This window comes from Astatotilapia calliptera, chromosome 20 (genome assembly GCF_964374335.1).
Source record: "Astatotilapia calliptera chromosome 20, fAstCal68.1, whole genome shotgun sequence".
NCBI lineage: Eukaryota > Metazoa > Chordata > Actinopteri > Cichliformes > Cichlidae > Astatotilapia > Astatotilapia calliptera.
Genome location: NC_137441.1, coordinates 27,440,503 through 27,461,538, shown reverse-complemented (window position 1 = coordinate 27,461,538; position 21,036 = coordinate 27,440,503). Strand labels below are relative to the sequence as shown.

At 40.5% G+C, this 21,036-nt stretch overlaps 1 protein-coding gene across 4 annotated transcripts in view; it reads right to left on the bottom strand.

Annotated features, from left to right (window-relative positions):
• Positions 1-21,036, bottom strand: part of clcnk (chloride channel K) — a 28,358-nt gene that overhangs the window by 960 nt on the left and 6,362 nt on the right. The window contains exons 1-19 of one of the 4 annotated variants that reach the window (XM_026154236.2): positions 19,411-19,529; positions 19,161-19,316; positions 17,177-17,308; positions 16,909-17,037; positions 15,242-15,381; positions 15,043-15,120; positions 13,175-13,250; positions 12,524-12,649; positions 10,433-10,517; positions 10,034-10,135; positions 9,735-9,819; positions 8,131-8,283; positions 7,476-7,545; positions 7,215-7,325; positions 6,711-6,927; positions 2,833-2,963; positions 2,373-2,443; positions 1,682-1,762; positions 42-128 (exon numbers count right to left, since the gene is read on the bottom strand). In XM_026154236.2, the coding sequence (XP_026010021.2) occupies positions 42-128; positions 1,682-1,762; positions 2,373-2,443; positions 2,833-2,963; positions 6,711-6,927; positions 7,215-7,325; positions 7,476-7,545; positions 8,131-8,283; positions 9,735-9,819; positions 10,034-10,135; positions 10,433-10,517; positions 12,524-12,649; positions 13,175-13,250; positions 15,043-15,120; positions 15,242-15,381; positions 16,909-17,037; positions 17,177-17,308; positions 19,161-19,311 (2,025 nt within the window). In that variant the 5' untranslated portion in view covers positions 19,312-19,316; positions 19,411-19,529. Of the gene's footprint in view, positions 1-41; positions 129-1,681; positions 1,763-2,372; positions 2,444-2,832; positions 2,964-6,710; positions 6,928-7,214; positions 7,326-7,475; positions 7,546-8,130; positions 8,284-9,734; positions 9,820-10,033; positions 10,136-10,432; positions 10,518-12,523; positions 12,650-13,174; positions 13,251-15,042; positions 15,121-15,241; positions 15,382-16,908; positions 17,038-17,176; positions 17,309-18,639; positions 18,738-19,160; positions 19,317-19,410; positions 19,530-21,036 lie in introns of those variants that run through there. The other 3 variants (XM_026154237.2, XM_080295308.1, XM_026154235.2) reach the window with 3 other exon arrangements.

The window sequence follows — 21,036 nt, the reverse complement described above, 5'->3', positions numbered from 1 at the left end:
ACATCTGTGCATGGGTGAAAGTACACAAAAACACTCCCTACCTCTGGCCACGTGATAAGCCCGACCAGCTTTCCTTCGTCTGCAACGAACAAGGTTTGGGATCCGAGTAAACTCAGTATACTGTGGGCCTGAGAACACGCAGAGGAAAAAAGGGTTAATGGAAGCAATTTCTCAGATGAGATCATAAATATTCATCTGATGTCCTGGAAACTGCAGGGTTTTTGTTGTTGTCGCTGTTTTGTTTCTTCCCCGCTGTTTTGTCAGATACGTTGCAAAGAAGACTTTTTTTTTTAATTATATGCCCTGTGGATGAGACTGTCTTTATCTTCACATATTTAAGTAACTGAGTGTTTAGAGTGTTTTTCAGCCATCTGTTGAATCTAATTTTAATTTGCTCTCATTTGGCTTCATTTTTTGTCTCTTCCAATTTAACGAGAGAAATATCTTGCTCTTTATGTGCTAGGGTAATGTAATCCAATAGTATCTGTCCACTATCATTTGTTAAGCAGTGTAGTGGGGGTTATTATTTCTGAGAACAGCTGCCTTCTTATTTAAAAAAAAAAAAAGTCTAGCAAGTCCCCCAAAATAATTGCATATTGTTGATCAGAAACACAAGGATTTGGGTTCGCTGTGTGCAATTCAAACATCTACTTCACTCTAATTGGCTACAAAGCTTTTTGTTTGAGTGTGCAGCGAGAGAGGGAGAGAGAGAGAGCACCAGTTAACAGGGCTTTTAACTGTTGGCACTTGGTTGCTGGTTGTTTGATTGGTTTGTTTGCTGTGGGTATAAAAATATTTTGCAGGAAAAAAGATGGTGACAGCAACAAGGAGCAGGCAATGCCAGAAGGTGGAGGAAGTGTAGTCTCCTGTTGCTGTAGCAGCCGATGAGTCAGTGAAGCACACGTGCCACAGCCTCTGCTACAACTTAAGGTTTTGTGAGGAAGGGAAGAGGATGCTTTTGCAACCCAGCAAGATAAACCCTCTGCGCAAGCTGCAAGTTCACCTGCCAGAGACAAACCTGAGCTCACAAAAGAGATTCATGATCTCATGAGTTTTGCTCCTTGCTTGAATAAAAGTGTTGTGCATAAAAAAAAAAGGTTTATTGTATTTATATTTGTGATCTAATCATCAAAAAAGTGAGATTTTCTGGCATTCTGACTGCATTCTTTTTAGGAGAACAACAGCAGAGAGAACAGGTGGAGAGAGATGAAGAGTGTGGCAGATGGTTGAGGCACTCTAAGAGCTAGTGGAGAGGTTCAGATAGACAGAGATAAAGAGTTAACACAGTTCAGTTTATCCATTCAGAAAATTTGCTCATTACTTAAGAGAAGCAGGAGATGTGAGACCAGATAGGTCCATTTTCAGAGACAGACTGCATCAGTGTTTTACTCATATCTAAATATTTCAAAACTAAGCTAGCTCCAGTTGCTTTTATTTTCAATTTCAGTCTGTGCATAAATGGAATAAAACAGTGAATAAAACAGCTCATTAGTTATTAGCTGTTTCCAACTGATTATGCTATGCTCTGCTAACTGCCTCCCGGTTTGTGCTTTGGAAAGTGTGCATCATCCTCCAGTTCTCAGAAAGTGATAAACAGGATTTCTTGCAATTGTTGGGCCAACTGTTGCTTTAAATCAATGACTGGTAATGCTGCCAGTTCCATTTAACAAAGAGCCCCTACCTCCTGAACAGTGTTGTGAGGTGATATCACGATGGAGGTTTGGTAAATGCAGCATCCTTCATCCAGATGTTTCTCCGGACTCTGCACACACACATGGTTTTCAATTGCTCATAAACATGAATCAGTAATTTGGAGTAAAATGCAACTGAAATATACAAAATCAAATGTTTATTTATTCAAATTATAATTGGTTAAGAAAAATATTCATGGTATAAACTCAAGTCAAGTAAATGCCTTGATTGGTTTTATATTGTACTTGCATAACAACACTAGAAACTAGAAAATTTTAATGTAAGTTTGTAATTACAATACAGTCAACATTTTGGGCAGACATTGTTTTGGAGTTTCACAGCTAAGCACGACCTGGAATTAATACCAGTAGGTTCCATTTTCTTGAAAAACTGATTTCCTACTTTTAACAGTTTATTGTAATCCTCTAAAAAAATAAAATAAAATAAAGTATTTTTCTGTGAATAGAAAATCCTTTAAAGTGGATGTGAGTTGTCATGAAATGAGCTCTTCCATCAGTTCGCAGTCCTGCCAGCACATCCTACTTCAATCATCTTTTTTTTCCAGCTGTTTCACATTCAGTCAATGTCAAATGGATTGCACGGACACGCTCTTCTTTTTAAACGGCTGCTTTTAAAAAAAAAACCTCAGTGAACTCTCTGTCTCCATTCAGCCTTTTCACCTCAATCTTCCAGCGACGCAGGAACGTCAGCAGCTCTGATCGCAGGACAAACCCCAGCAAAATCTGTGACTCTTCAATAAAACAGAGGAGAGAAAAATCAATTTTCTTTGCCACAGTCGGTGCTGCAGTTTAAAGTGCGCGCAGCTCTCCAGCGGCTTTGAGTCATCTGTTCCAAACACAAAAATTTATCCGTGCAACTGCTGCCGAAAGGCTCAGCTGCCCAATTGATTATTTTCTCATAATTGTCACCTTCTCGGGGAAGCACTTTTATGAAGCTGTACTGCTGCAGCCTTTAAGATGGCTACAACTTTTCATCATTTTATTTTACTTTCAGTTGATCTTTGTGATGTCATACCTGTGCGTGCGCTTGTATGTAAAATTTAAAAGCAATAAAATGAAGAAGAGATAATATAGGCAGACTATTGGAGTGAATTATGATCAAATACATTTGTCCGCTCACCGTAGGAGTCTACCACAGGGATTTGCATTTCAGTGCTGGTTCTGACAGCTTGCTCAGCCTCCACTGGCCCAGCTGCTTTCTGAAGCAGCACCGATTTCACCGCAACCTGTCCGACTGGTGTGGATGGAAGCCTGCAAGAGAGATGAATTGTGTCACACCTGGAGAAAAAGCAGCAGTGCTTAAATTAAATGATCAATTCTGAAATTGCATAATAGCGGCTGCCAAATGATAAACAGGAACGCATAAAGGAGAACTGCAATGCTCTGCTTTTACTGATGAATTTGGATCACTTCCACCCCTCATACTCAGGAAGCATGTTGTATAAGAGCTGGTTGGAAGTCAGACAGTACAGCTGCTGCTGTCAGGGCAGTGATATAGAAGACCTTTTGTTATTCCAACAACACTTCATCTGACAGACATAGGCTGATCCATGCGTGGTCTGAACTTACCAAAGTGGTGTCATGATATCTGTTAGTCCTGTGTGATACTGTCGATTTCGGTATCGATCTGATTATTAGTTAACACGACAAAATACACTTTTCAGCCTTTATTTATTTTGAAACTGGGTTTCTGGCACTTTGGGTCAACTTCTGCTGTTTAAACGTGCTATAGGTTATAAATAAAATATATCTGAAAGTGTGACAGCATTAAGCATGAGAAAGCATTAGCCCTCTCAAGGCAGGCGTTGCCAATTTGCAACACTTAAAAACTAACAACCTGATTACGCCACATACATATTTTATGAGGTTTTTTTTACTCAGAAGTACCACTGCAGGACTTGGTTGTGCATTAGCAACTAAAAACTTAATTTGAGCCTGAGGGTTAAGGGTTATATCCTGTGTGGGTGGCAAACAGATGATGATCCAAGTATAGACACATAAATCTCTGTTAAATCTGAGTTCATTTGGATTTTCATTCTAATTACAGTTCTAAGCAGATATATGATTACTGACATTCATAGCCTCTGTGCCCAGTTTCCAGATATTGTCAGTGTGGGTTGTCATGATGAGTTTCTGTTGTGTTTTTTGTGGCTGACTTGGTTAAAAGATTAAATTCATTGTTGTGAGTGTTTTGATTCTGATGGTCGCCTGTGCTCCTGGGAATCGCCTGGTAATCAGTTGTAGGCGAGACAGGTTTGTTGATTGTTGATTGGTTAAAACGTTTTGATGCATTCTCAATCATCCAGGAAAGTAAATCTCCAAAAATTGATTCTGTTCATCTGGACGTAGCGTTTTGTGGGAGAAACGTTTCGTCACTCATCCAAGTGACTTCTTCAGTCTCAGCTGACTGCAGGTTTCCCCAAATCTTATAAACATCCAGAACACCCTGGATTTCGTTGAGAAGGTGAGAGATGTCATTATTGAGACAGATGAAACCATGGTCTCGTACGACGTTACATCTCTCTTCACTTCCATCCCAGTCACGGAAGCGTTGGAGGTAGTCCGTAAGAGATTACAGGATGACCCCAACCTCAGCAACAGGACCACTCTCAGCATCAACCAAGTGTGTTTGCTTTTGGAACTGTGTCTTCATTCCACCTACTTCACATACAAGGGTCAGTTCTACAGGCAGAAACATGGGTGTGCCATGTGCTCCCCAGTTTCACCCATCGTGGCCAATTTGTACATGGAAGAAGTGGAAAAGAGGGCTTTGCTATCCTACCCTGGAACACCACCAAGCCATTGGTTCAGATATGTGGATGACACCTGGGTGAAAATTAAATCTTAGGATGTACTACATTTCACGGATTACATTAACTCGGTGGACCGACACATCAAATTCACCAGGGAGGATATGAAAAGTGGCAGGTTAGCCTTCTTAGACTGCGAGATTTCCATCAGTAATGGGGGACATCTAAAAGCTGACATTTACCGTAAACCTACACATATGGATCAGTATCTAAGGTTTGACTCTCATCATCCACTGGAGCACAAACTGGGTGTCATCAGGACGCTACAACACAGAGCGTACACCATCCCCACTGACACAGCGGCCAGGGAGGCAGAAGAACAGCACATCAAGAAGGCCCTGAGTAAATGTGGTCATCCCAGCTGGACGTTTGTCAAAGCTGGGAAGGCACCTAAAAAAAGCTCCAGCCGATCCAGGAGAGAAGGACAACCGCTGCCCAAGCGAAAACCTGTAGTGATCCCATATGTGTCAGGAGTATCGGAGTAGTTGAGACGCATTTTTTTCTAAACACCGGGTCTCTGTGGCTTTTAAACCCCAAAACACGCTGCGCCAAAAATTGGTCCACCCCAAGGATCGGGTCCCCCGACACAAACAGAGTAACATAGTGTACGCCTTTAAGTGCCAGGAGGAGCGCCAGGATTTATACATCGGGGAAACCAAACAACCTCTGGCGAAGCGGATGGCACAACACAGAAGAGCTACCTCGTCAGGCCAGGACTCTGCAGTCTATTTACACCTACAGGCCAGTGGACACTCTTTCAAGGATGAGGATGTACACGTATGGACAGGGAGGAACGCTGGTTTGAGCGCGGAGTCAAGGAGGCCATTTTCATGAAAAGGGAAAGACCATCTCTGAATCGAGGAGGGGGCCTAAGGGTACATCTTTCGCCATCTTACAATGCTGTGATTGCAGCCATTCCCCAACTATACTGCTGTGAAAAATGAAAGGAACTCTTTCAAAACACATCAAAAAGTCGTGCTGGATGCACTGATATGGACTGGATAATGTGCTTGGAATGAAAGTAAGGAAATTAAAATACAACCTACAGGGGACTGAATTCAAAGACATACCTAAAATCAAAGTGCAAAAATGTTGCAGCAGGCTGGCCCATTTTGCACAAATTTCATTGCAGAAACTAAAAATGGTGCTCAGTAGTTTATATGACCCCCACATGCTTGTATGCAAGCCCGACAATGTTGGCGTGTGCTCCTAATAAGACAATGTCTGGTGTCCTGGGGGATCTTCTCCCAGATCTTGTGCCAGTCCAGATTGCCTGTACTGTAGAGGTTTGAGCATCCCTCCATGAACATGATTCCCCAGACGATCGCTGATTTACCGCCAATCCGGTCATGCCGAATGAGGTTAATGGCAGCATAATTTCTCCAGATCCTTTCACGTGTGCTCAGGGTGAACCTGCTGTCATCTGTGAAAAGCACAGGATGCCAGTGGTGGACCTGCCAATTCTGGTATTCTATGGCAGTGATCATCCTGTTCTGTCAAAGGAGCAGACATCAGTCCTGCTAATGGTTTAAGGACCTTCTACGGTCCTGTCAGCTCTCCTAGGGTAACTGCCTGTCTCCTGGAACTCAATAACACCAAAGCAGCTAAAACTGATGAACAACCTGACCCGATCAATATCCCAGACGTTCAACTAACTTGATGCTGTACTCTGATTAAAAAGTCTTCCCATAATTTTTTAAGCAGTTTATATACAGCCATACATAAAAGTGTTAGTTGTATGATTATTTACACTTTGGTTGGCTTCCTTATAGTTTTATAGTTTCAGTCATGGACTGAAGTTTTGTTGAAACTTTTGATACTCGGCATAACTTCAGAGTCGGAGGATCCAAACATCAACTGATGAAATATTTCACTGTGAAACACTGTTTGAAAAACAAGCTTTGAACAGCAATGAGAAAACCTAAAATTAACTAAAACAAACTTTATATTTTATTAATATAAACTTTGTATTCAGTTTTTTTCACATTTTCACACATTTCCCCATTTCTGGCTAGAATTCAGTAATAGTGTACATTTTCATGCCTTATATATTGATATGACTTTCTTACTAATATAATGTTATTACACACACTGCTCAGCTAGATGCAAAAAACCCACAATCAGCACCAAAGTTTACAGGTTTGCAGGTTTACTACAGATTGTCAGACGGCCTTTTGTGTTTACTTACTGAGGACTTGCCTTCTTCAGAGAGGGAAGGTGTGGGAGCCTCTTGCTGATGGACAAGGCATCATAGAAAGATGGGCGTTGTCCAGAGCGTGATAGGGCGTTGGCCAGCAGAGTCGCCAGGAGGATGGGTACAGCATGCGTGAACTGACCAGTCAACTCTATAGCCACGAGAACTGGGGACAAAGTGTGTGTGACAGCGCCAGAGAAGGCCGCTGCACCTAAAGCAGACCAACCATACGATGCACTTTGAATTGTTGCTTTGTTAAATTTAATGCCACATTTCAGCAAATTTACTTAAAAACTTAAAAAGTTGAAAGGCATGATGATGATAGAAATTAACTTATTAGCTAAAACTGGGTTCAAATTGTAGCTCTAGGAAAATGTTTAGCAAAATTTGAAGTAAACTGATTAATGCAGGCAAAATTGTCCCTTTCAGACATTCAGGCAAAAGTCAATGCGAGTGTAAAATATTAGCACCAAACTACAGCTGGTCAGGTTTTTCTACCAGCAAGTGCGTAGCCTCCTGGGTTTACAGAAGCCCACTGCTGGCCTGGAGTCACTCCAGTGGAAGACAAATAAGCGGCTCCTTCCCCAATCAAACGCCCAATAGCTGCCCCTGGAAAAGAGAAACCAAAACGACCAATAAGAAAGGGTTTCTTACTTAGTAGCTTTGCCATGTTAGGAAAAAGACAGCATTTCACTCCTGCAGATGGGGGATGCAGTGAGACGGACTTGTTATATTGAAATTGAAAGTTGAAACACTCACCATAGATGAACACTGGCATGAAGTATCCAGCTGGCAGAGGCAGGGTGCAGGCGAGGACCAACATCCACATCTCAGACACAACACACAAAGACACAGAGCATCCAGAGGAGTCACATCAGGCTGTGTTTGCACTGCTCTCATTTATGCACAAATGATTCCATTATGTGCATTTGCGTTTCACATTTAAATGTAGAAATGAGAGAACTGCTCATTGGTTCCTGCTAAAGTGACTATCAGAAGCTGTTCTCAGTGTAGAAATTTTCTTTTAAACTCATTTTCTTTTTTGTGCGTTTCCAAGGTGTTCTGTCTGCTTCAAACACAAATGAGAAGAAGAGATGTGTGGACACATAATGGGACTGATTAAAACCAGTAACTGGGCTATTACTTTAATAGCTGTTAAAGGTCAAAAACCCATTCTTTCCACCCGCAGTGCTGGTATGACTGAGCATCAAGCATCACAAGACATTTCATCCTCAAAGGTTAAACAGCCTTTAGTTTGCCTATTCTATTGTGAAAATGTCAATTACTGTATTCCAATTATGGGTCGCTGTGACCCAGCAGAGAGGAACAAGAGGAGTCGCAGCCGAGTTTGGTGCCTTCTTAGGATTCCTAGACAGATAAAAAGATGATTTCATTGACCTTTGCATTCCTGTACCTTCATGAGCAGAAAGAAAACTAAAGAGAAGTAGACAGAAGTCCCTGATGAGCTCCACTCCAACAAAGGCTGCAGCTGCTCGGAGGTGTTGTGGGATTGTGAGGTCCACTGCCTGCTATCCAGGAAAGAAGTGAGGAGCTCCTTCATGGTGTACTGATTAAAAGATTAGTGATATTAGTATTACTACCTCACATTATGAAACAAAAACAGACTGATGCTAACATTGGTCCTCATTTACAAAGAGTGCGTTTGCACTGGAGCTGGGCGGATTGATCCAGATATCAACAGCAACGCCGGTGTTGGTATCGGATCGATACTTTGTTTCTATCCTTTAAGTTCAACATGTAGGAATTGTGTTAAATTATTTTCTAAGAAATAAAAAATATAACTCAATCAGGCATTATGAAAAATATCTGAACTTTTTCGTGTTGACTGTCACATCGATTTTACTTATAAACTATAGCACATTTAAACAGCAAAAGCTGACCCAAAGCACTTTATAAAAAGGCACATTTGCATTCCGGGTCTTAAAAACCTCAGTTTCAAAATACACGAAAAGCTGAAGTACGAGTTTTGTTGTCTTCTCTAATTACAGCCACAGATTTAGTGGCTGTTAAAATCAGAAAATGCAAATTCACGATGATTCATCTCATAACTCATTACACGCTGCTCTTCCCTACATAAGCTGCCATTAAGTTAAAAGTATCGATATCAGTGTTTGTATCGGGAATTCTGGCCCTGTATTTGGTATTGGATGGATACCAAAATTTGCACACAAATCTGCATGAAAACTGTGTGTACCAATATTTTTTAACATTATTTTTTTGACCTTTATTAGATAGCACAGTGGACAGCAGGCAGCAAAGGTGGCAGAGAGTGGGGAAAAACAAAGGGCCTCATGTTCGAGCTGAACCAGGGCTGCTGCCTAAACTGGTAGTTTTTCATGGAATAATTAAGCAGTGGCTCATCAATGCACATGACCGACATTTTCAGATGCACTACCTCTGCTAAGAGCATTTCTATGCTGATATTCATTCTGATGTGATGGTGATATTCAACAACGGCATCAATTAGCGTCTTTGCTAGCTTAATGGGATTATTATGATTTGAAAAAAAAAAAACAGCAATCAGAGTCAATCAGAGCTTTTTAAATGGAATTAGGAAACAAGAAAGTTTCTTCTTTATGTTAGAACTGGGAAATTATTCAAGAAGCTTTGCGCCAAAAATCTCAGTTATGAGTTACTGAGATAGAATTAGATATTGTGAGCTGACACCCTGACAGAAATAAAAGTGAAATAAGCCTCTGTGGTGAGTGTAATAATGTCTAAGGAAGAGCAAAGTAATGACAAACACAAACAAAGTGTTTGAGCTTGTAATGGAGTTAAACAATCTGATCAGGCTCAGATCAAGTGTTGGAGTGAGCGGTGAAATTGTTGCAGACTATAATTGTGGATTAATAGTTACAATTTATAGGAGGATGAGAGCAACGCAGCATACACGGGAGTGACTCAGAATAAAGTGCATTATAATGAAGGAACATTCAGACGAAAGCAACAGCGTGACTCACTGCAGTGTTTATGTCTTTAAATGCTGCTGATGCCCACCTTAGAAGCCATGTAATGACCAGCAAAATGGGGAAACGTCAGTGATGCCAGGAAGAAGACAACCATGCCTGAGTACAGAGCCTTCCTGCAAAATACAGGCATTTGGTTCATTCCATTAGCTTTTAAAATTGTCTGTCTGACTTCTAAATAACCTGAAATGTTTTCCTATCTACTCTAGTCCATGCTTTCAGGGGTTTAAAGTGTGTTACTCGACAAATATTTGCTTCTATCTGGAAAAAAAGGCAAATAAGTTGTCAACCAGATTTTACAGCACAATTCAGGTTGCAAAGAGCTCTCACTCTGTCGTCAGCATCTTGGCGAAAACTGGGTTTGTTTTAGTGAAACGCAGGATCCACCTGTGGCAGAAGAGGTAGCAGCAGCTCACAGCCCCACACAGCAGCCTGTTTTCAGACAGTGACACAAACCACAGTGAGAGATGAGAGGCTAATTTTAATCCAGGCAGCAACAGACTATCGGAAGTCATTACACTTGGAGAAGTCATGGGAAGGAGAAGGAGGAGGAGGAAATGGTTGAGATGAGACTAAAAAAATTGGAATGCTAATTGGTACAGCAGGAAAAACAGCTGGTTTTCATTGTGACTGATATGAATACGAATGCCAGAAGTCAGGGATTATCTGTCAGACAGAGAATAAAAGAGGACCTGTTTGATTATGCAGATACTGTCAAAATAAACCTACCCCAAGAAAGCAAACAGCAGAATTTCCAGCGGGTAGAAAGGTAAAGCATCGGGGAAATTAGTTCTGAACAAGGCCTGGAGAGTCTCTGTGGACATAAAACAAATTGCATCACTTCAATCTTCCCCACAGCCTTTCAAATTTAATAATCCCTCACATTACTGAACTCAAAATGTATTGGATTTTACAGTCTGCCAGCTTAAATGCTTCCAATAACTTTGCCAAAGTTGATGTTTGACACGGCGAGTTATTATATAGCTGTCAACATTACTGACAACAGAAAGAAATAAAATCAGAATTTAAAAAAAGAAAATATTTCATTTATTAAGGATTTACTTCAACATGAGACATCTTCATGATAAATACCATGAGAGAGATGGAGAGTCTGTTTATGTCAGACAGTCTGGCACATGGGTTTCTGAGAGATCCATGTGTCAACATGATCAATAGGCAACTGAAAAAGCTGCAGTGACATACATCTTCTGCCCACTGGTGGATTATTGGTGCACTGCAGGCAGTAAAGGAGCTGCTGTCATGTAGACAAAGCAACAGGCCACACAGTCTCTTCTTTGAATTCAGGTGTTTTCAGCCCAGTTACCACAGGCTCAGAAAAATCAAGCACCTATCCACGCAGTCTGCTTTTACAAACACTGGTAAGAGAACAAGTCGTTCTGCAGAGCTCACTGAATTCCAACGCTCCTCCAAAGTGGATGCTGGATGCTTAAGTGGAAGTGAATGCTGATCAATGTAAAAGGAAAACATGCTAAAAAAGCAGAAAGTAAAGCCAGACAATGCAAATAACCAGGAGCCACTAGGAGTGATTTTACAGAAAACTCTGGGAGTGGATAGACTTTGTGGTCGACCTGGCAAAGGTCAAGGGGTGACTGAGACAATAACTATAAAAGGACATGAGCCTAGAGGGAAACGGGTGGGAAAAGCAGTGGGGACAAATCAGGGATGACAAGGGAAGTAGAACCTTTAGCAAGGCACAGGGGACAAACATCTATGAAAATAAAACAGGAAGTGGCAAGACGAGCAACACCAAACACAGAGATTGAGACGGTGCAGGATGAACTGAAACAATAACTTAATATAAACAAAACCAGGAAAACCGAGGGAAAACATAAAGCAACTGTAAACGGTAAGTATTAAAATAACCAAAACTAAGAGATCCTTAACTTAGAAAAACTGGGACAGCAACCCAGGACCATGACATGATCAGCTGTCAATGGTACTACTGCACAGTGGAAACCAGCGTCACCAAGTACTAAAGGCACACAGTGTAAAAAAAAAAAGAAGTGTCCAACGCTCTGCTGACTCAGTAACTGCAGACTTCCAGATCTTCTCTGACATTAACATCAGCATAAAAACTGTGCGGTTGGAGCTTCATGTCCTGTGTTTCTACAGCTGAGCGCTCATGTAGGTGTAGCGTGTAGGTGGCCCAGTATAATCTAGGACACATGTTTAAAATGTCATTATTTTCCTACGCAGTTGTTGGTGTTAAGTGGTCCAGCTTTTAAAAAGGAAATAGCACAGTGTCCTTGTAAGTCTGACTTCAGTAAAATCTCAGCTCTTCAGTCATTATCATCATATTATCTTGGCCTTGTTGCTGTGAGGAGCTGTTACTGTGGCCTGATTATTGAGCTGTTAGCTGCTGGAAAGCAAGTTTATTACCCTAACCCTTCCCTGCAGGAATTTGGTGTTTGGATCCAGTTTGAATCAACACGCTGTCTGGCTGTCTGGTGGAAGGCTGTGGATAATTAATAGATTTGGACCCTCTGAACCACTTACTCGACGTACTGCTGAACATTTTTCTCTGACATCTGTTTCAGCTCCACTGCCCCAAGCACTGATACAGAAAAACAAGGCGCGCATTCATATTAAGCTTCTCATTTTAGAATATTTCGATTTTGATTGAGTGAACTGTGTTCTTCTTTCTTTTTTTGGCCAATGCAACACAATAATTTTCCATATTTGGAGGGAATTCCTTCTTCTTCTTCTAGGCTTTATTTGGCTTTTTTTTCTGTGACTCTAAAGTAAACCCTCTACTTCTAGACTATTAAAGGAGCGAGTGGTGTTTAGTGCATCCATCACCTCCATCTCCACCCCACACTGCTAAAAGTCGGAAGGTCAACGCCCCACAGGCTGCTGAGAAGAAGCATGGGCAGTAATGCCTCAGGGCGAAGTGAGAGCTCATCACCTCCACAGAGAACAACACACCTGCAGGGGAAGAGGAGCAAAGACACAAAGGAATAAGGTGCAGATGACATTTTGCATGCGATGGCAGTAGCCCTTTCTACTTTAAACAGTACAATCTTTGGAAGGCTGTAATAAATAGTGTTGTCTGCATCTATGCCAACAGAAATAGGGGTATATTTCAGGTGTTAACAGACCCCCTGCTGTTTTATGTAAATTGTGACATTTTGAGCTTATCCTTCAAGCACAAACCTTTGGCAATGAACCTCCAGCAAGGATGCAAAAGAGAAATGGAGGTAAGAAGATCAAAATATTAGGCGGAGAGGTGATCAAAGGAGGAAGAGGTGAGGGAGGAACATATACAAACACGATGGGGGACCAAATAGGGCTGAGGGAGGATAAAAGGGAACAGCAACTTTGTGAAGCATGCAAAAGGGAAATCAAAGGCAGAAAAGAGCATTACCTGAGTAACTGTGCGAAAAACAGATTTGCTGTGAGCAGATACATAAAAAGTTTAAAAAAAAAAAAAGCTCAACCTGGCTTTCTCACCGCCAATGGGAGCTCCGAAGCAGCTGGCTACCCCGACCCCGGCAGATACAACCAACATTTGTCCAGCTGCTTTTTCCTACAAGAAACACATGCTGTAGTGTGTGTGCTGTCTCTTTTTTCAGACTTTTATGCTTTAAAGAACGTAGCAGGATTTCCTTTATTGTTTTCCAGAGAAGCATTTCACACCCCGTCTGAGCCCATCTGAGGTCCCTTGCTATGATTCAAATAACATGGCCTCCAAACAGTGGAAGAATCAAACACAAAGCTCTTAACATTTAGACATCACTCAGGCCTTAACAAGCATGTAGAGCCTATGTTCTCTTATTGTGTTTCCTGTAAAGATGACTCTGTCTTTACTGGAATTATTTCAGTCCTTCGATGTGATTCATTTTTTCTGACGTGTCAAAAGCTGCAGTTCCTCAAACGGCCACTCGTGGCTGGCTCCAAAAATGAGTCGTCCTCCATAGACCATCATGTTAAAACGCACAAATTTAAAGTATAAACCAAAAATGCTTGCAACCTGAAACAAGAAGCAATTTTAGTTTTTATCGCTAATTTTCTCATTTAGGACAACTGCATGAGGGTTGAAGTTTGCATGATTTGCTTATGGCAGCTTTGGCTGAGAGGTGGAAGATGACACTGCCCACTTACAGCTAGAGCAGCGGTCCCCAACCCCCGGGCCTCGGACCTGTACCGGTCCGTGAGTCGTTTGGTACCGGGCCGCGAGAGTTGAGGCTCAGGTGTGAAATGTATGGTTTTCAGAGTTTTTATCGGTTTTCAGCGTTATTTTGTTATCGTTTTTATCGTTAACTCGGTTTTCCTGGGTCTTTTCACGTGTGTTATGAATAAATCTTCTTTTTTTTTCGGTACCGGTACTAGTTTTATTTTGTTGTATTTATCCGCGACACCTTAAAGGCCGGTCCGTGAAAATATTGTTGGGCATAAACCGGTCAGTGGCACAAAAAAGGTTGGGGACCGCTGAGCTAGAGCATTTTGGAAAGGCTTCACCTCAGCACTGATCTGGACCTCTCAAAAACATTTGCGTCCTTTTGAGCATTTTTAATGGAATTATCTGACAAATAATGGGCTGCTGTGCGATTAATATTTCTAGACTGTCCAGGAAGACTGTAGACAAGTTCTAGTATTATATTTATGCATCACTTACTTTTATTTCACTTAGCACTTATTTCAGCACTTTCATTATCAGGTATCTGTTACAGCAGTTAGGCTTTGATCTTAACCCAAGGATTAAATGTGTTGCAATGAGGTAAGCAGAAAGAGATGAAGATGACAAATAGATTCTGAGTCAGAATTATTTGTCCAAACAGATTAGGGGTCCTATTTACAGCAAAATGATGACATCCAGTGTTCACACTCCTTTTGTTTTTTACTAACTTCTAAATCTCTTTTAGCCACTAAATGGATTTATATAGCACCTTTCCACTTGTGCTGAGCACTCAACTTTCTGTCTCACTCAACTGTGTCATTCACCCGATCAAACATTTATTTAGGCCTAAGCTCACGTACTGCTTTGGAGACAAGTAAAAGTTCTGTATTTTGTGCAAAGACACTTGGATTGGTGGACTGGAGGGGTCAGGGATTAATCCAATGACCTTGTGATTGGTAGATTACCTACTCTAACACCTGAGCTTCAGCTGTGCCACTAAATCATCTCTGGCTTTGTTTGCCTGGTGTTTGGTACCTGATGTGCAATATAAGGGGTTTATCAAAGCTTTTCTCTTTTTTTTTAACTGAAAGGTTTCTGGGCTTAAATATCAAAAAAGTTTAATTAAAATGTGCTTTATTTCTAACATACACAGACTGTTTTAATGTACAGCATCCTTTTTAGTTACTTCTCTGTGCTTTACCTTCTTATCACGTTGTATGAGAGTGCAGAGATTGCTCAGGTAACCTCCCACCATGGTGGAAAGATGCACAAATGGACCCTGATGTTTCGAGGTAAATATACAGAACCGTCACAACAAATCAGAAAACACACCATTAGCAAAATGATTACATTACTGCTGCGCATTCTGAGTAACAAAAAGACATGCTGAGTCATCTTACCACTTTGCCCAGGAAAACAGTGCTGCCAGCAGCCAGTGTACAGATGAGGCCCAAGAACTTGGAAAACAAATTAGTGAGAGACAAATAATGCGGCATTTCAAATCCCGCCAACATGGTTCTCACCTCTGGTATCCCTGAGCCTGAGAAGATAAACAATTGGGAGTACAAGATTGAGTTTGAGGTACAAAAGCAATCACAAAGGCAAAAAAGACTATTATAGGTGAATACGCAAGAATGATTTTTGAATGATTAAATAGAGGGGAACGTCAAGGCAAGGATTTCTTTGGGACTTAAAAAGACCATCAACACAAAACAGGCAAGCTGAAGATGAACTGTGTTTCAGTATTTGATTGTAAAGGCTATATCTGCACAGGGGGATTTTGGTTGCATAAATCAAACCAATTTCTCCTTTTTTATGGTTCAGCTGAGATGTCTCCTTGTTTGCTTTGTTTGCAAGTAAGAGACCAGAGGGACCGCTGGGCTACAGTACAGAGCTGCACTGCGAACGGTGGACAGATAGAACACATAGTCCCTTAGATATGCTTTATCCTACATCCTTCATACAAGATTTCTGAGACTGCTAATATCATAGTTGACTTCTTCATATCTCATTTGACTGTTTTTCAATACCATTTATTTTAGATAGACAGAAAGACGTTTTCAAGAGAAAAAAAGTGGGTGATGAAAAATGAATATTCACGTTCATTTGTGCTCATTTATCTTTTTTCTAAGACTATAATGAAGATAAAAAGGTTGAATGTCCTTTCATGTTACGGTGTGGCCGCACAAAATCACCTTGGATAATTAGCCTTTCTAATCTTATGCCGTGTTGTAGCCAAACACTACATAACTTCCACGGTAATGATCACTTGTAAGTGAATGAATGGCAAAAGCTTGCTACTGCAATACTCATCAGCTCACACACATCCACATTTGGTAGAGACTCAGTGTTTGCTTAGCTGTCACATCTAAAAAAAACTGGTGCTTTAAAGCATGGGCTCACAATTTTTCCAAGTCTGTCTTACAACAATAATCAGGTTTGCATGTAAATATATGGAGAGTTTTTCGTGCTGTAGTAGTTCCTGTTGTTCACAATAATAATCACTTTCTATTGACTTTTAACCCTGTAACAAGTGTTTGAGACCTCTATATCATTAGTGTTATTGTTTTGTATGTTTATGTTAAAGTTGAATTAAAAGTATAAATAAATAGCATAAATAATATAAATACATTCGAGTCTGAATCTAGAGGCATTATGAGGCGTTGATGATATGAGTTGTAAAGAAAAATCAAGTCTTTTTAGTTATAAACATCATCTTTGGACACAAATAGTTTTGCTTTTTTCTTTCAGTTTTGACATGGACACCTTTGTTTTAGGTAAGCTTGTTGATTAAAAATGTTCTCACAGAACTAAATTGCATACTGAAGAACGTTTCAAGGAAGGGGTGTTTTCTGCTAGAGCTTTGTTTGTAGTGTGTGGTGACTATCCCCCAAGCCACAATCTAACTAAGATAGATTTGAGACCTAAAATAAAAACTAATTCCCTCTTTCTTCACCTGTGGACTTGGACGGTTGCAATGCCATGCTCTCAGAATACAGAGAAAAGCAGCACAGCCTGTGAAAAAACACCTGAACTAATCATGTTTCCTGCTTGTTGCTCAACAGACCTGTGGAGAAAGGACAGATGTTGTGGGAGAATGATGATGCAATGGCACAAATACATGCTGGGTAAAGAGTCCAGCAGAGAAACTGCAGCAAAACATTTCCTTCCAGCATCGTATAAAGCCACTGGTGAGCTGCAAGAGACACGAGAGAGAAGCACTGATTATTTGTGTGCTTTGCTTACTTAGCTTGTGTGTGTGTGTGTGTGTGTGTGTGTGTGTGTGTGTGTGTGTGTGTGTGTGTGTGTGTGTGTGTGTGTGTGTGTGTATCCACCTCGCAGCAGCTTCGCTACACTGAGGTCCATGAGGAAACTGAGGATGGCAGTCAAAATACCCAGAGCAGCGTAGCCATACCATTCAATCCCACACACTGTTCCCAGACAACACCTCAGCTTCAACAGCAGCTCTAAGGAAACAAAAAGGTTTAGCATGTCAGAGCAACAGCGTTGTGCTGAGATGTTACAGAGGTGGTAAAGTTAAAAGGTAAAGTTCACAATTACTTGGAAAGCTGTGGAGCATTAAAGTTTTACATTTTTCATCAGATTGGATTCAGTTCAGTTTCGATTCAGCAGTTTCCAGAGAAGGTTTGAATCTTTTAGGTTAGTTTGCATTGTTTGATTCCAGCCTTCTAGTTGTTGCCTTTGAATTAGATTGTACAAAACAATCTGAAAATATAAACACTTGGGTCACAGTCGTATGAGCACCCCAACATAAATGATCATATTAAAAATAGGCCAAAACTAAGGATATTTTTTGTCTTCATCTTGTTTTGTTCTACTTTTGTTTGTCCACTTGGAGTTAACCTCTTAAATGGTAAATGGCCTGTATTTGTATAGCGCTTTAAGCTCCAACGCCCCCTGATACGGGGGCAAAAGGCAGGAGATCAGGTAGGCTTGGGGCTTAAGAGGTTAATAATAATAATAAGGTATACTTTATTGATCCACGTGGGGAAATTCCTCTCTGCATTTAACCCATTCCCTCAGTGGTGTATCCTGGGGTAATCAGTTGTTTTGGGTCTCACAACATCACAGACCCTCGCTCAGGTGAGCCACCCGATGGTGATCAGGCCTTGACTTGCATACCAGTAGCTACCAACGGATCAGCCCTCTTAATCCACAGCCACCTTGTGGCTTTCTCTGCCGCTTCACTCACAGCCTGGATGGCATTCTTTTTGGCTGCCCCAGCCACACCCAGCCAGCAGAGGACTTTGCAGTGATCATCCTGCAAAGCCCCTGGATCGCAGGAACGCCAACGATACCGACCATTGCCCGGGCCTTCGGGCAGCTGCTGACGGGTTCTAGGGTGCCTCTTCCAGAACACAGGGGACAGATTTCCCCCACACTTGTGTATTCAACTATGGAGCTGTGCACAATCCTTATTTTTTTCCATTTGTGCAAGGCTTGAGTCAGATAACTTAACTTGAAACAACACCTACAGAATCGCATAAGCTAATATTGAAGTAAGCACCCATCAGAACAAACACTAATATGTTCAAACATGCTGTACTTGAGTAGAACTACAGACACTAGTGCTAAAAAACACTCCAGAAAAAGCTGAAGTACTGATTTAACCTCTTTACTCAAATAAAAGTGAAAAAGTACAGGATCTGAAATGTACTCAAAGTATAAAGTAGCTCTTTGGAGGATGTTTCTACCACATATATTTGTGTAAAGGTAACAGGAATATTTTAGCACTAGTATTTGTACTTCTACTGCAGTAAAGAATGTTTTTACTTACTTCAGTATTAGCACGAGTGGTTCTGTAGTTGTTGTTTCAAGTTAAGTGACCTGACCCAAGCCTTGCATGAATCTAAAAAACAAGGATTGTGCGCAGCTCTGTGGTTGGATACACAAGTAATAATGAAATCAAATGACAGTTTAATATAACTGAAATAACAGAAGTATAAAAATATAATATGAAAGTTAAATCACCAGATGAAATATAACAGCAAACGATTATACTTGGGTATGAGAACTGAATATTAATAAGATATCAAATCAGTAATTAGGTTTCAGTGTTGCACCCTGTCCTTAGAGCAGAAAATACATATTTAAAAGATGTGATAATATCTTATCAATAAACTCTGTTATTGAGTTCAAGATTCTGATCAATGTATGACTTTTCAGATTGAGGTCAAACCAAACTGGAGCTCCAGCGTAAAACTACATACTTGATTAAGATTGCACATGGCTGCTCTCAGATAGATTGATTGCATCAGTATTGATCAGATTATAACGATTTTCCAACGTCACTCTGACCTTTGACAACAGCACGGTGCCGTCTGCATGGTTTCCATGGATCCGAAAGGAGCGGGCTCTTATTATGGGATGTGTCCGATTGATTTTCTTGCTCCCAGTTGTTGTTCTCGCCATCCGCTTTACTCCTTCGAGGCTCATCCGGGCTCTTCATTTTGCCTTGAAGTGTTTGCATTGCAGTGTGACTAACGCAATTACAAATAAGCTGCTTGAATGAAGATAAAATACTTACATGTAAGACAAGCAGACTTACCTTCAAGCCCCAATTGAAGTAGTATGATGTGTTACAGACAAACGTCTGTGTGTAGTACGTACAAACTGGTAGCTGGTTGTCAACTGACCTCTGTTAATGTGTTATTATTAAGGTGATGGGGCAGTCACGGCTGAAAGGGTAGCTAATCTTAACTCTTTGGGGGAACATGGGTATGTGCCCTTCATTTGTCTGGACGTGCATGATATTCAGCTTTTAGGTAAAACAAAATATGCTTAAAATACATGTTCCACTGTGTAATTTATGAATTATCTGATAACTTTAGCTATTAAAATCTGATAAATTTAACTGGCTAAACTAAAAATTGCGATTTGTTATATATATTAGATATTCAGTGTCTATTTTCCAAGGTCATAGAGGACTTAAAATTGTAAAATGAATGATTTTCTTTTTTTTTCTTTTTCAAATAACTTAATGGTCTGACTTTTAAGAACAAAAACAGAATATTATATTATATTATATTATATTATATTAGATTAGATGGAAATGCATTCATTTAAATATAAACTTGAAGGTAGGTCAGTTGAAAATCAGTTTTAATCTGAGCTTTTGTTACTGCAATAACTTTACAACTGCAAGAATTGCAATTAAAAAAAAACTATGACCTTGCTTAGAAGAGTGATTGTCTTTAAAGGCCCCGAGAACCAGAAAAAAACATTTTGCACAAAACTGTCATTGTGAATTCTCTTAATGTCCCAAACTTTGCAGGAAATGCAGGTTTAGCTTCAACAGGTTGTTGAAGGTCAAGGTAATCATTGTTCAGTCCTGGAATACACATACACATGTGTGCGCACCCACACACACACACTTTAAATCAGCCCTAAGTTAATGGCTATCAGTTATACATCCAATTTATTCTTTCATCCGTTTTGTTTTAAAAAACTGAAGTAAAGTATGCATTCTCTCTGTCTCTCTCTCTCACACACACACACACACACACACAATTACTCAGTATAAAACTTGTTTCCATGGGAACAGCACGCTGAGGTTCCTAGAGAGCCAGACCGAGAGACGCTACTTTACTCTTGTGAACAATGACTGCTGCTGACTTGAGAAGTTTTCCTCGCTGTCAAATAAGTAAATAAACCAATCAATTTATTCCTTACAGTTTCTGAATCCTGAAGCTGAAAATGAATGCACTTGCAAATATAGACAAAGCTTTATTTGAGAGTAAAGTCACAAATTAAATGACCTCCATTTATTTTCTTTGTGAGGCTGAGGAGAGCTGCTTCTCTGTGATAAACTGAGGTTGAAAATGTTTTGCTTACAGCAATCTCGACAAATGACTTCTGCCTACATAGCTATGTTTTCATGGAAATACGATAGGTTAATGAATGAAAACATGTTATGACCTTCAAGCACAGCCGCAGTCTGTTACAGTGGGATCTGTCTGCAACATTAACAACCAGCAGCTGAAACCGGCAAAATCATACGTGCTGTGTGTATGTGTGTCGCAGGTGACACGGTGTCACTAGTTAGTGAGAATGTCATGCCTGATCATTGTGTTTTGTCTATCCACACTCACTCTGACCCACATACTGAATATATAAAAGTGGTGATCATCCTGCATGACTCGACTGTACTAATTTACTGTTAATTCAGCTGTAA